Raw genomic sequence first — 14,605 nt, 5'->3', positions numbered from 1 at the left:
CCTGGCAGTGACTAATGATACTTTGCATAATCTTCCCCAATCTATGAGTAAGGATCCTAGCTATAATCTTATAGACAGTGGTACATCCAGCAATTGGCCTGAAACCCTTTATGCTATTGGCAGTGGAGTGTTTGGGGATAAGAGTAACCACAGCCTTGTTAAATTTAATGTGCATCATCCCAGTAGTAAAGAACTCTTGAATACCATCAACAACATCTTCTTTGATAGTGTGCCAGCTAGTTTTAAAAAACTGTGCACCATACCCATCTATGCCTGGACTCTTGAGATCTCCAATACCTTTCAAGGCTCTTTCAATTTCTTCCACTGTGATGTTGCTTTGGAGAATATATTTTTATTCTTATTATTTATAATTTATTTTAATTTTAAATAATAAAAATTATGTATTAAATTAAATGTAAAGAATATATTTTATGTTATTTTATATTTATCAATTAATTTGATTTATTAATTTTATCTGATACTTTAATTAATTTATCAGTTACCAATAATTAAACATCAATTATAAGTGTGTCAATTATTAACTATTAGCATGACAATTATCAACTATAAGCTAATTTACCATTTAATATTTATTTTTATCAAACATAATCTAAAAATTATTCGCATATTTCTAGAAGGGACTTAATTTTGCAAATAAGAGTTGAGAGGCTAACTTTTTTAGAATTATTAAATAAGTACTTACTAATCACAATTTCTAATACAATAAAATATATATCACAATTTCTGATATTCGATAGCGATCAAATTTTTCCAGTTGGTGGTTTGTTTTGACTTGATAACTTATATTGTGGTAATGAAGTGAAGAAATTTGGATTTTCTAGGGTGATTGAAAGGTTTGGATATAGAAAATTGAAATGCGTTATGGGAGAGAAGATTTAGAGTGGTTGGTCTAAAGTTTTCTTATTTGTTGTTCTTTAGAAGCATGATAGAATGTAAAGAGATGAGAAAGTTGTGACAATGTTTTTGCTTATTCTAATTTTTTTTTTTTTAAAACAAGATATATTAGATAGAAAACTAAATAAGGGTTCTCAAAACCTGTTACACAAGAATGAGATAAACTCGACAAAAAGATATTACCAACCAATTGATTCTACGATAAATAAAACAACGGATCCTTACAAAACTCGTAGAAGTTGCAATTAGGGTAAATAATCTCCCACATGAAAGACCATCTCCAAACTAACGTCTTAATAGCCCAAACCGTATTAAGAACGCTCCAAGAATCTTTCCGAAAAATAATACAATTTCTAACTAACCATGTACACCAAGTTATAGCCATCCAAATGCATGCTTATTCTAATTCTAATTCATGCATGCATTATTTGTGTACAAATTTGGTTTAAAGTTTTAAGATCTCATAACAAGTTGAATACGTACATGAATGATTCTATTTCAAGTGATGTAAAATGTTTAGTATATATTTTTATTATTCTAGTTATTTTGTAGTTGTTAACTTTTTTTAGAAAGTTAATAATAAATTACAATTTCTTTTATTCTAAAAAATTTACTTGAGTTGGATTCGAGACACTTTGAATCTAATACATATATAGTGTTGATAGAGGTATTTACAAATTATGTACTAACAAGTTCATTACAATTGTAGGATTTGAAACAAAGCATATAGGTCTAGGCCGTTAATTATTAATCGAGAGGGTTATAAAATTTAAAAATATAAAATTAAATTTTAAAAATATAATGGATTTCACATCGTTTAAATTGAAGACTCGATGCGGGAATTAGAGTTATCACTTCGGTATTATAGTATAACCAAGGAGAAATTCAATTGTTCACTTTGGCCACTCACCTGATGTAATATATGACTGATTTATAATAACACCCTACCTTACATACGAAGACCACCCAATGTAAAATGCATACTCCACCTAATGTAATAAGTCTTTTCTGTATTTTTCCTACTTTATGTCCTCGTGATTCATACATATATATATATATATATATATATATATATATATATATATATATATATATATATATATATATATATATATATATATATATATATATATATATATATATATATATATATATATATATATATATATATGAAGGAGTGAAAAACATTTAGAAAGGGGGATTGAATAAGGGTTGTTTCTTTTTGGCAAATAAAATAATGAACACAATTATTTTTATCCTGGTTCGTTTGAATTCAAACTACCTCCAGTCCACCCTCACAGCTGATTTACCTCCACTGAGGATTTAATTCACTAATCAAGAATGATTATAATGGTTCTCCACTTAGATCAACCTCTCAGTCGTCTTGAGTCTACAGATCACAACTTGATCACTCAAGGAATTTTGGTTCATAAAGATATAATCAAATACAAGAGATTAATGTTGCTTCTAATAAAGTTGTAATCACCAAGTGATTTTTCTCTTAAACTTAAGTTCTAAATCTCACTAAGTATACAAAAGAATGTGAGCTTGAAGATGAAGATTGCTTCTTTGTTTTTGAGCTTTTAGCGTGAGAAGGTTCAGAGTCAGATGATGAGTATATGAAAAATGAACGTAGGTTTTCTAACATTTTTCCTTGCTGACATCTTCCTTTTATAGGAATGAGAATATGACTGTTGAACAGTTCTGCATTTAATGCTTTGCGTGTACAGTACAACGTTGCATTTAATGTTTCACACTTTTGTCAACTACCTCGAGCCTTGCATTAACTGTTATTTCTGACTTTGCTTTTTGTAGCCATACTTCCAACGTTTCTTTTGTCAGACACACAGACTAGACTTTCTAGCTTTTCATCATTTGCTTCTGTTTTGGATTCAGACTTTGCAAGTCTCTTTGAATATCAGAGTTTCCAGCGTTTGGTGCAGTGTTAGAACTTCAGCGCTTCAGCTTTTGAAAGATCTTTAGAGCGTGATACCTTTAGAGCTTCAGAACTTGCTTCTGCTTGTCATGATCCGAAAACTTCAAGACCATCTTCTGATGTCTTCAAGATCATGTTCTGATGTGGCCATCCAGAACATCTGAGTCAGAGCATCTGAAGGATGAAATGTTGCATACTCTTTTATACTTTTCCTGAAATGGAAAACGTAATTTATTAGAGTACCACATTGTCTTATACAAAATTAATTCCTAACGTTATCATCAAAACTAGAAAATATGATCAGAACATTTCATGTTCTAACTAACTATATATATATATATATATATATATATATATATATATATATATATATATATATATATATATTAACTGCTCATCATTATTCATTATTTTTCTTGCTCTAGACATATCCCTTTTCAATTTCACAAATGCTACTTAAATTAATTTAATCCATGCAAAGCAAACCTTCTCGAGAAGTTATGTGTAAGGAGCTACAAATTTTCAGTAGAACCCTATAACTCTCAAAAACCCTCTCAATTTCTTCAATGTATTTTAGGTTGGACCAGCCTAGCATAGTTTGAACCTTCTCAGGATCTGGGCCAACCCCTTTGAAAGACATGATGTGACCCAAATAAGCAATAGATTATTGTTCAAACGAATGCTTGAAGTACTTCAAATAAAAGACATTTTTCAGCAAGCATTGAAGTACTACTTCTAAGTGTTGCAAATGGTCCCCCATAGACTCACTATAAATTAGTATATCGTTAAAGGAAACAATGATTAACCTATATAAGTAAGGGAAAATGATGGAGCTCGTGGTTTTTTGATATACTCTTTAAGAATCATTGCTTTTACCTTTTCCTCTGTAGACAAAGATCTCCTCCGTATGAGAATATCGTTCTGATCTATCTTCTCTTCAAAGATAGCCTCCTTCATTGTTATAAATTTATTTTGTGCTATGCAGAAATGGTCTGGTAGGCTATTTTTGAGAAGTTTCCCTCTATGCTAATGGTTTGGCCATAAAAAGGTCTTTTCCCTGTTATTGCCTTCCTAACTAAATTTTCCGAGAACTAATATGCCTTAAAGCCCCAAATACATTTCTCAACATTCTGGAGGTCTCTCCACCACATTGATCATTTACTCACATTTGAATTTAACCTGACAATCAAATCACCATATTTTCTAGTTAATACCTTTGCCCAAAGACTTTCCTTTTTCGTTTCTCATTTGTCAAAGTCATTTTCTTAATAAAGCTAAATTAAAAACTTTTAGGTTTTTAATTCCTAGACCACTCTCCTCCTTTTTCTCTACTTATTTTATCATATTTGACCCAATTAATTTTCCTAGTTTCCACTCCCTCACCCCATAAGGACTTTTTGAAAAGCGATTCAAGTTTTAAAATGATACTTGATGAAACTTTGAAATAGGAAAGAAAATAAATAGGAAAAGCATACAAGACTGACTTCAAGAGCACGATTATGCAACCCGTGGATAAGTGTCTATTATTCCATCTAAACAATTTGTTTTGGTTTGCGTTGAGTAGTGGTTTCCACAAGACTTCTATTCACATGTTTCCTACTATTTGGAGGCTTAAATATTTAAACAATAAACTCTCGAATTTGCAATTTAAATCACCTGCAGCCTGCACCATCCAGTTATTATTGATGTTTATATCCACCAGTAAACTTTTATGGAAGTTTACTTTCAAGCCTGATACCAGCTCAAACAGATAAAAAATGGTCTTGATCGCCCAAATATTTTTCCATCTTTTCTTTTCCACTATTAACGTGTCGTTTGCGTATTGCAAATGGGACACTCTAACTCCATCCTTTCTGAATTGATAACCGTTAAAGAGCTTTATTTGTGTGCCTTTTGTCATCATCAAGTTAAGTCATTCTGCTACTATAAGGAATAAAAATGGTGAGAGAGAGTCTCCTTGTCTCATTCCCCTTCTAACTACAATTTCTTTGGTAGAGGTTTTGTTTACGAGAACCAACATGGATATAATTTTAAGATATTTGGAAATCCGTGCTCTCCATTTCAAATTAAATTCCATCTAATTTCGGATGATGTTGCAAGGAGCCCTATTTTTAGTTTTTTTTTAATTTTTAATTTTTGTGTTTTAGGCTATTGTACCAAAAAAATTATCATAATATTTCTTTTATTTGTATTCTTTTCTTAAGGTGATGCATATGATTTGTTGAAAAGTCCTGACATAACAACATAACGTCAATTGTATTATATTTGATTTGAAAATTGTGTATGAAATCGGACAATATAAGAGGTTGGACAAAAGGATAATTCTTTTTTAATAATTATAGATAACACAAATAAAATATTTTTTATAAGAAGAATAAAGAGCATCTTTTGCAAATAAAAAAGACAAAATTTAGGTATATAATTCTTTAGGTGCGGTTTTTACTTTTTCCTATTTTTAATAAAAATATGATAAATGTATAGTTTCATCTTACACGTATGTAAATTTCTCCTATTTTCACTTACTAAATTTTATCTATAAAAAAATTCTTAATGTGTGAAATATTTGTCTTGCTAATTGTGAGAGATTCTCGTGAGAAAGGTTTTATAATAATTTGTTGGCTAGCTTATTAGATTTGAACCCCAATTTCTCATAATGTAATGACCAACATTATAACTCAAGAACTCCAACCTCAAATCACTAAATCTATAGAATACAGATGACATTAATGGATTTTGAAAAGAAACAAATTACAATCAAAGGAAAGGTGAAACATCTTAGTACTTATTTGTAGGGATACAACGTTATTAGATGAAAAACCAAATCAACAAAATTACCTTAATAATGCAAAACATGCAATAATAAAATTACACAACCAAAGTACAAACCAAATTCAAGGTTTATTTGCTTCAACATTCTTGTGACCACCAATGAAACCACCAACTCCTCCAATAACACCCCCTCCAATTCCTCCTACACCTCCTCCAATTCCTTTGTAAGCATAACCTCCTATTCCACCTACAATTCCCTTAGATATTCCACCCCCAATACCACTTCCTACACCTCCTCCATATCCACCCCCTAAACCACCACCATCACCTCCCCCATATCCACCACCTAAACCACTACCACCTCCATATCCACCCCCTAAACCACTACCTGCACCTCCTCCATACCCACCACCTGAACCACCGCCAATTCCTCCTCCTCCAAACCCTCCACCAACTCCTTCACCGCCGCCGTATCCTTTAGAAGGAATATCAAATAACCATTCTGGATTTTTCACATCTTCTTTGTCCTTCTTCAATTTCCTTCCATCTACATATTGTGACATTCCCAACACTAAACACACCCCAACAACAACCAACAAAATAAACTTCCTCTCCATGATAAAAAATCTACTAAAACACACTTCACTTACACTTACACTTACACTTCTTTATACAAATATGCACCATATGTGCATGCACTTATATAGCTCTTGCATGCATGAGAAAATGAAATATTTTTTTTTAAAAAAAGTTAATATATTTAATGTCCATTTGAAGGGGTTAGGTTTAACTGCTACCACATGCACCACACAATTTACCTTCTCTTACCATAATAGTCCAGCTCTATCACATGTATAGTAATGTGAATTTCATTCGCATTCATATCTACCACATTGTAATCCCGTAGAGGTAAGTTCACAGAACATTTCTGACAAGCGGTCCATCACATAATTTGCATGGCATTAGTATAGACTCTTTGTAATGGATGCATGCACATATTGTATATAATAATAGTAGTACTATAGTGTATGATTATTTTTTGTGGTGTGGCACCCATTAACAGGTGGTAGATGGTGATAGGGTTTATGAATAGGGACCATAATATATAGGAGCGATGTGTGGCTGCGTGACATAATTTATTCAACCGTTGTGCACTTGACTTTGACATTAGAATTAGACTATTTACAATGGTTTCCAAATTCAACACCCTACTTTTTCACTTTTTATACTCCACATCATCTTCTCTCTCTTCCACCTAATAATTCAACACACATTCAACTTTTACTCACTACAATAGTTTTGTTTAATAAAATTCAACACCCTACTTTACCACCATTCACAACACACTGAAAATTCAAATAATCACAACAACCAATAAGATTTTGCAAAATATTGTATGTGGCCCCCACTCTCATTCATTCAACATGTTGAATTCTTTCAACACAAAGTAATCCACGTCATATTAAACAAGCTATTAAACATATCATTGCATGAATTCAACAGTTGAAAAAAAAATTCAACACCCCCATTATATATAGTCTTAAGAGGTTTTTCCTATACTCTATTAAAATATTTTAGAAATTTCAAGCCAAGCACATCATTACTTAACAAGTAATACTTTTTTTTTTAGAAAAAGGATTAAGTATATTTTTGTCCCTATAAATATTTAAAATTTTATTTTAGTTTTTATTAAAAAATGATATATTTTGGTTACACAAAATTATTATGTACGTAGTTTTAATCTTTACTGTTAAATTGATGTGTATTTTTGAATGACTATTTTATAGACATGTTTAGAACATTATAAAAATTTCTTAAAAAAAAACTCAAAATTTAAGTTCTAAGTCGAGATTTTCATTACTTTTATCATTATCTTTTGAAATTTAAAAATTTTCATATTTAATTCTTTTCATTTTAAAAAATTATATAATTTAGTAAAGAAATATTTTATAATATTCTAAACACGTATGAAAAAAATTATTCAAAAATTTAAAATTTTAAGGGTAATTAAACAGTTTTCAAAATTTTTAAAAATAGCAGAGACTAAAACTGCATGCATAAAAATTTTATAAGGACTAAAATATGTCATTTTTTTAATAGGAACTAAAAATAAATTTTAAAATATTTATAGAGACCAAAAACATACTTAACCCTAAATTAATAACGTATATCAGAGAGATCACTTGGAATGAAATTATCTTGCAAGTAATCAGTGTTGCATACAAAAAACTGTTATAGAAATATACATCCACTAAATTGGAGAAGGTTAAATAAACATAAATAAATAATTAAATGATAAATAATAATAATTTAAGAAGGCTAAAGTAAATACTTTTTTATTCTCAATATTTAATACACTGTTCACAAATATAAGAAGGTTAAAGTAAATATTTTTCTATCTTTTTAATACACTGTTCACAAATACGTGAAGAGTATTTTTATTAATATTTTATTTTTTTGATATTTTTTTATTTTTTTTTTAAAATTACTTTAGTTAAAGAAATATTTAAAACTTGGTTAATACAGTTTAAATTTTGGTTAATATATATTCTGACATAAAAATGTTAATATGAATAACATTAGATTTTAGTTAATAGTTTGTATACAATTGGTTAATACATTTCATAATTTGGTTAATGAGTTTTCAAACAAAAAAAAAATAGTAAAATAAAGTTGGTTAATAAAGTTTAAAATTGATTAATACATTTTTAATTTACTGTAAGAATATAGTCAATATGAAGGAAAATCGCGATATAATACGCAATGGAAGTTAAAATTTTCCTTTAGTGATCCTTACGAATGGGCATGATCAGTGATAGAAACCGTTACCTCTTGTGGCGATTGAAACCTTTGATATCGAATCGAAGGAGTGATCACGAGCTTTGATGAAGAACAACGCCTCTACTCAGTCTACATGAACAGATCCATTCAGTCTCAGTGCTAGCTGATATGAATGAAGACTTTGAGTGAGAAAGAAGAAAATACGCCTAGGATTTCTCGGGCCGAATTTTCATCAAATCAAATGCTTTAGCACAAGGGTTCTATTATATAACCACTTGTGTGGGCTACAAGCTAAAAGCCCAATTAAGGCTGCAAGCTAAAAGCCCAACTAAATCGTATATCACTTGAGCGCGTGGTACCTTACCACATTCCGAATTCACTTAAGCGCACCGTACCTTACGATGTTCCTTATTTACTCTGTCTCTCATCAACATGTCCTTATGTGTGTAACCCTATAGGTTTTTGCGACGTTGGCAATTATATTAAATCACACATTTAACATAATAAACTGTGAGCGGTATCTAGCAACACATTACTGCTACCCAAGTCACGAAAATGACATGTGATTTGACAAAAACGTTTCTGTAATAATGCGTGTGTGTACAATTACCCTTTTGCCCTTATGTCTATATTGAACACAAGGCATAGACCATGTCACCCTTATCCAGTTCAATATTGGGCCATTAGACATTTATCCTATTATGTAGGATGGGCAAATTCCATCTAGGTCACTCATGTCCCTCAGCATGCTTTGTGAAATACCCATCAACTGTCTTTATAGTCATTCAGTTACGGACAATATTTGATCAGCAATAAAGCACTTGACTCTACATCTAGGGTCCATAGTAGTTTCAGGTCGAAGGGTGATATACACCACTTATCACTATGAGAATAACTTATGACACCTTGCATAATATTCTATGTAGTAGTCTCATAGCGGGTCAATCCAGTATAAATAGTAGTCCTAATATTTATACCTATGTCAAGACTTGATAACTCCTTATCCATGATCCATGAGATGTGATCATCGGTCTATCTTCATAATAGTTTTGATGCTTTAATGTTATCCCGCTTCAATATAAAGCTCGACTATGGACACTTTAATAATAGTGTCCTTATGTCTAATGGGATCTCAAGATTAAATCGCACTTAACATTTCATTAAACAGACTAACTATTCTAGGGACTTTATTATTTTGGAAAAACTAGCATAATAAAGAAATGTCTTTTATTATTAATGAATAATTCGATACGAGTACTAAAAGTATTAGCCTCTAGGGCTTACACCAACACAATACTATGTATTTTATTGGTTAATGAAGTATCGAAAGTGGTTAATGAATTATAATTAAACTAATTGGTTAATAACGTACACTTTTATGATTCATACAATTGTGAAGTTGATTAATGATACAACCATATAATATATGTTATAAAATAAATATTATTTTTTTAAAAAACTAATATTAATTATTTTAATAGAAATATAATATTCACCGAATAAATACAATGAATAATATATACGGTGTATGTATTTAATGTCAAAGTTGATATCAACCTAGCATTGCTCATAAATTAATATCGTATTCTAGAAATTGCATCTATTCCAATAAGTATATTAGAGAGATCACTTAGAATGAAATTATCCTGTAGGTAATTAGTGTTGCATAAGAAAACTGTTATAGAAATATACGTCCACTAAATTTGAAAAGGTTAAATAAAAATAAATAAAAAATTAAATGATAAACAATAATAATTTAATAAGGTTAAAGTAAATTTTCTTCAAATTTATCTAAAAGCTAATGGTGGGGTTCTTTCAATTTAATCAAATGTCTTGAGTTTGAATTCAACATAGTGTTAAAAAATTTGAAGGAGAACTTTATCTTATATTATGGTCATGTTAGCTGGGATTTTCGACAGAGTTAAAAAGTCCAACTAAAGTCAATTGACACGTGGAGAGTCATCCTCAAGCGAATAGCTAGAGTCAACAAAAAAAAAAGGTGTCGAATAGGAGTCAACACCTTGGCTGAAGGAAGAGGTAGACTTAGAATATTTTGATATAAAAGATTGCTAAGTCGACAGAGGTAGTTATCCAAACTGGGGCAGTTACCACAAGTGAACGTGGTGTGATAACCGTTCGTTGTTGTACCCAAAAACGTGAAGACGTGCATAAGCGGTTAAGTTAAGCTAGTGGATACGTGGCGCACTAGGAGAGAAAGGGCGCCAGAAATCAGTTATCAATTTATATTGTAAATAAAAGCCTTGTAATTAGATTTACGTGTGTTCAAACTTACTTCTAAACTCACACCAAACTCAAAGTACCCAACGAAGAGCGAAATGAGTCCGAAGAGTGCAATGTATGTTTGAGTCACCAACTTTCAATTAATATCAAGTCTTTTATTTACATTTTCTTCAATCTCTTTTACATTTTCCAATCAATATCTTTACGTCTTTCACTTAATCTTTACTGTTACTTTTTTCCAAAAATTAACGATGTTGTTTCAACCACTGTCGAAATCATCCAAACATTCATTATTCTTACTACATTTAAAAAATCTAAACACATGTTCTGAGATTCACTAGTCAATCTCACAAAATAAAATTTAATAAAATACTAACATTGTTTACCATTTTTCACAGTAAACTAGTCTCCCAGACGATATTCAATTTATTAAAAAATAAATAAATTTTATGAGTAAAAAAGTGTAGGGGTGTGAAGAAAAACTCTCTTCATTGTTTCCCCTTAAGCCCACGAACCCTTCTCTCACCAAAACATTCAAATCGAGAAACATACGTTAGAGAGAGAAACAAAAAGAACAAGAATCTGAAAACAAAAACACCAAAAACTATTTCCCCAAATTGAACATCACACAAAAACCCTAACCAACAAAAATCCCATTTTTTCTTCAATCACAAACATCTCTCCCTAAAAATCCCCAATTTCCCTCAATCAAATTAGGGTTCCTTCAATTCAATGGACGACATGGAAGACGATGCTAGATACCCATCAAAGGGATACCCTTTGCGACGCAAAAACCCTAATCTTCGTCAAAAACACCCAATTCGTAACTTGCAGTATCATCGCTACGACGATCCTGAAGGCAACAACATCGACGATGAATACGATGATGACGAACATGAAGAATTCGATGATTACAGTATAGATGAAAACGGAATTGAAAATGGGTATGTTGGTAATTTTGAAGGAAACGAAGGGTTCATTAGGAAAAAGAGAAAATTGCGAAGTGGTGGTGGTGGTGGTGGTTCTTCTGTTTCAAACTATGAATTGGTTCCTCGTGGAAAATTCGGTTACATTAATCGCGGCGGTGGCGGTGGTGGTTCTTCGGGTTCTGAGGAATGGACAGAACATGCGACGTTTGTGTTGTTGGAGATTTGGGGTGAAAAGTTTCTTCAAATTGGGAGAAACAGTTTGAGATCAGAGGAATGGCATGAAGTATCTGAGAAAGTTTCGGAAGAGTTGAAAGTCGAAAAGGATGTTGCGGAGTGTAGGAGTGTATTGGATAAGGTGAAAAGAAGGTACAAGAAAGAGAAGAGTAGAATGGATGAAATGGGTTTGGGTGTGAATTCGTGCAAGTGGCCGTTTTTCAAGAGGATGGATATGTTGATGTCTTCGTCTGCGAGACAAGAGTATGGACTTGCTTGTGGTGTTGATTCGGGGGAGTATGTGTTTATGAATACGAGGGTTTATTTGAATAGGTCGAATGGTTTTGATGAAATGAGGGATAGTCCTGGTGAGTCCGAGGCTTCTGAGGATGATTATGAAGGCGATGATTTCGACGGCGATGATGATGATGAGGAGGAAGATGAGATGGATAAGGAAGAGGAGGAGGCTTCATATAGGGTGTTGGCTGATTCTATTCAGAAGTTTGGGAAGATATATGAGAAGATTGAGAATACGAAGAGGCAACAGATGATGGAGTTGGAGAAGATGAGGGTGGATTTTAATAGGGAATTGGAGTTGCAGAAGAAGCAGATTTTGGAAAGGGCGCAGGATGAAATATCGAAAATACAAGTAGGAGACGATGGTGACGATGATGATGATGATGATGAGGACACCGATACTTCTGCAGATAATCTCAGTGAATAACGTAGGTAGGTTTGTTTGTTGATTACTTTCTCTTAATTATATCTTGTTGTAACTGCTTATTTCATTGTTTACGATTTGATTATAGTAAGCAGATGTTTCGGTATCTTTTTTCTTTTGCATTCGATGACCAACTTTGTTTAGTGTTGCAAATGTTATTTGGAATTTAAATTCAATGAATAAGTGTTCTTTTGTTAACCATTATGAATTTGTTAGCAATCACTCGTCACCAAATAAGTGTTCTTTTGTTAACCATTATGAATTTGTTAGCTTCGAATGGTGGGTCAAACAACATTTGATCACAAGACAACAACCTTGCTGTATTTCAAAGACTCGCCCAAACATTTGGTTTATGTATCTTATGTCTTGTTGCATTCAGTGACCAAATTTGTTTAGTACTATAATGATCATGTTTGATTTCCCGTTTTGGACACTCGGAACTGATTCTAGATGTGTAGAATTGATTCTTAAACAAATCAAAACCATAGTTTTTTTTTTCTCTTCTTCTTCAATGCATTGCGATTCAACTGTTTCTGTTTATTTATTTCCCTTGCAACTGCAACTATCTTACTATATCTAAGAAATTGGAAAATCATAATTGAACTGGATAGGCTTCACTTCATATAGATCAAGTTGGGTGATTTGAGTATGCATAATTAAACAACAGTCCACTAGGTTTAATAGATTGGCATATAATTATAAATCGACATGAATTTTGATTTCTTGTATAAAATTATAAAGATAAGAGAATAATTAGTAATTTTTTAACTTTTGAATGTTACTCCGGATTTAAGGAATAGGCAAGAAATTTACCCAGGAATAGGCAAGAAATTGACTCGTGTTTATCTCAATAATTGAATTGAAATATGACCAAGGGTGTTTCGAATCAAATAGTTTTTCATAAAAATTATTTTTGATATATATATATATATATATATATATATATATATATATATATATATATATATATATATATATATTTCTTTTAAAATTGATTTTGACTATGTTATAATCTTCTATATGTATATGTTTATGTTATAGGAAGTTAAAATTAATTTTTTAATTTATAAAAGAAATAATTTAAAGTTTTAAAAAATATTTTATAAAAATCACTTTTAAAAGCACAATATAAAATTATTCTATTTAATCCTAAAATAAATGGTGTTAAATCTCAATATTACTACCAAGGGATCATTTTAAAGGAGAGAAGAACACCTACCTCGAAAAGATTAATTTACATGTCACCTCCTATATTATACATGTCACACTCTCAAGGGGTATGTTTTTACCATATTATTTCTGTAAAATACTGCTTTTTCTTAAACTTCCGATTTTGTACAGGAAATTTCACATTGATACCGGAAATTTTGTTGATTTTAACTTTTTACAGCGCCAGATGACATATACTGAAAATTTAAAATTTCTGGTACTGAATATTTGGAATTTTCGATATGTTTCATAAGTTATAAATACATCAGAAATTTGAAATTTTCAGTATGACTTCAATTTTTTTAAAATTTTCGGAAATTTGAAATTTTCAATAAATGAAAAATACTGGAAATTTCAAATTTTCGGTAATACTCGGACTTAATTTTTTAAAAAAACTTGAATAAAATACATGTATAAAAGACTTTAATACAATACACCTGTCGAAAAATTTAGCATATCATGAGCGAACCAAGCACATCGATGAAAGACTACTTGTTGAAGGTTTAGACAGAAGACAAAGATGTTGATATAATCACCAAGACATTGCTAAGTCGTAAATTTTTCCATTGTATGCAGCTGATAAAGCTGCATGAAGAAAGCTAGTTTGTTCTCTTGATTTGTAGGGTTAGTTCCAAGGTGAAGATTTGTGGTAATTGGATCGAACTCTAATCTCAACATGGGTTGGCTTGACAGAATTCGAAGTCTGGCATACTGTAAACGAAGTTCATTTAAGCATGTAGTTGTCAAAATATGCTATATTGTTAGAATGTTAAATTTGACCAGTCTATTAGTCTAATTGTTTAAGTTAGCTTGTTGTTTAAGTTAGCTTAGTAGTATGTAAATAGACTGGTTCTCTCAGGTTGTTGAGAGAGCATTGATTGTTGTTATTCA

The 14,605-nt window shown here is 31.1% G+C and overlaps 2 protein-coding genes across 2 annotated transcripts; one reads left to right on the top strand and one right to left on the bottom strand.

Annotated features, from left to right (window-relative positions):
• Window positions 1–5,742: 5,742 nt before the first annotated feature.
• On the bottom strand, window positions 5,743–6,237 carry LOC131594803 (glycine-rich cell wall structural protein-like). The gene has a single exon (XM_058867005.1). It carries the CDS (start codon window positions 6,235–6,237, stop codon window positions 5,743–5,745), a length of 495 nt encoding a protein of 164 aa, XP_058722988.1.
• A 4,919-nt stretch (window positions 6,238–11,156) lies between these two features.
• LOC131598707 (trihelix transcription factor ENAP1) lies at window positions 11,157–12,703 on the top strand. The gene has a single exon (XM_058871292.1). It carries the CDS (start codon window positions 11,375–11,377, stop codon window positions 12,506–12,508), a length of 1,134 nt encoding a protein of 377 aa, XP_058727275.1. The 5' UTR covers window positions 11,157–11,374; the 3' UTR covers window positions 12,509–12,703.
• Window positions 12,704–14,605: the final 1,902 nt, after the last annotated feature.

This window comes from Vicia villosa, linkage group LG4, assembly GCF_029867415.1.
Source record: "Vicia villosa cultivar HV-30 ecotype Madison, WI linkage group LG4, Vvil1.0, whole genome shotgun sequence".
Lineage (NCBI taxonomy): Eukaryota > Viridiplantae > Streptophyta > Magnoliopsida > Fabales > Fabaceae > Vicia > Vicia villosa.
Note: the sequence above shows the minus strand (reverse complement) of the source record. Positions and strands in the feature narration are given on the sequence as shown.

Coding starts and splice junctions, on each gene's coding strand:
- LOC131598707 (XM_058871292.1), top strand. CDS start 11,375: ATGGACGACATGGAAGACGATGCTAGATACCCATCAAAGGGATACCCT.
- LOC131594803 (XM_058867005.1), bottom strand. CDS start 6,237: ATGGAGAGGAAGTTTATTTTGTTGGTTGTTGTTGGGGTGTGTTTAGTG.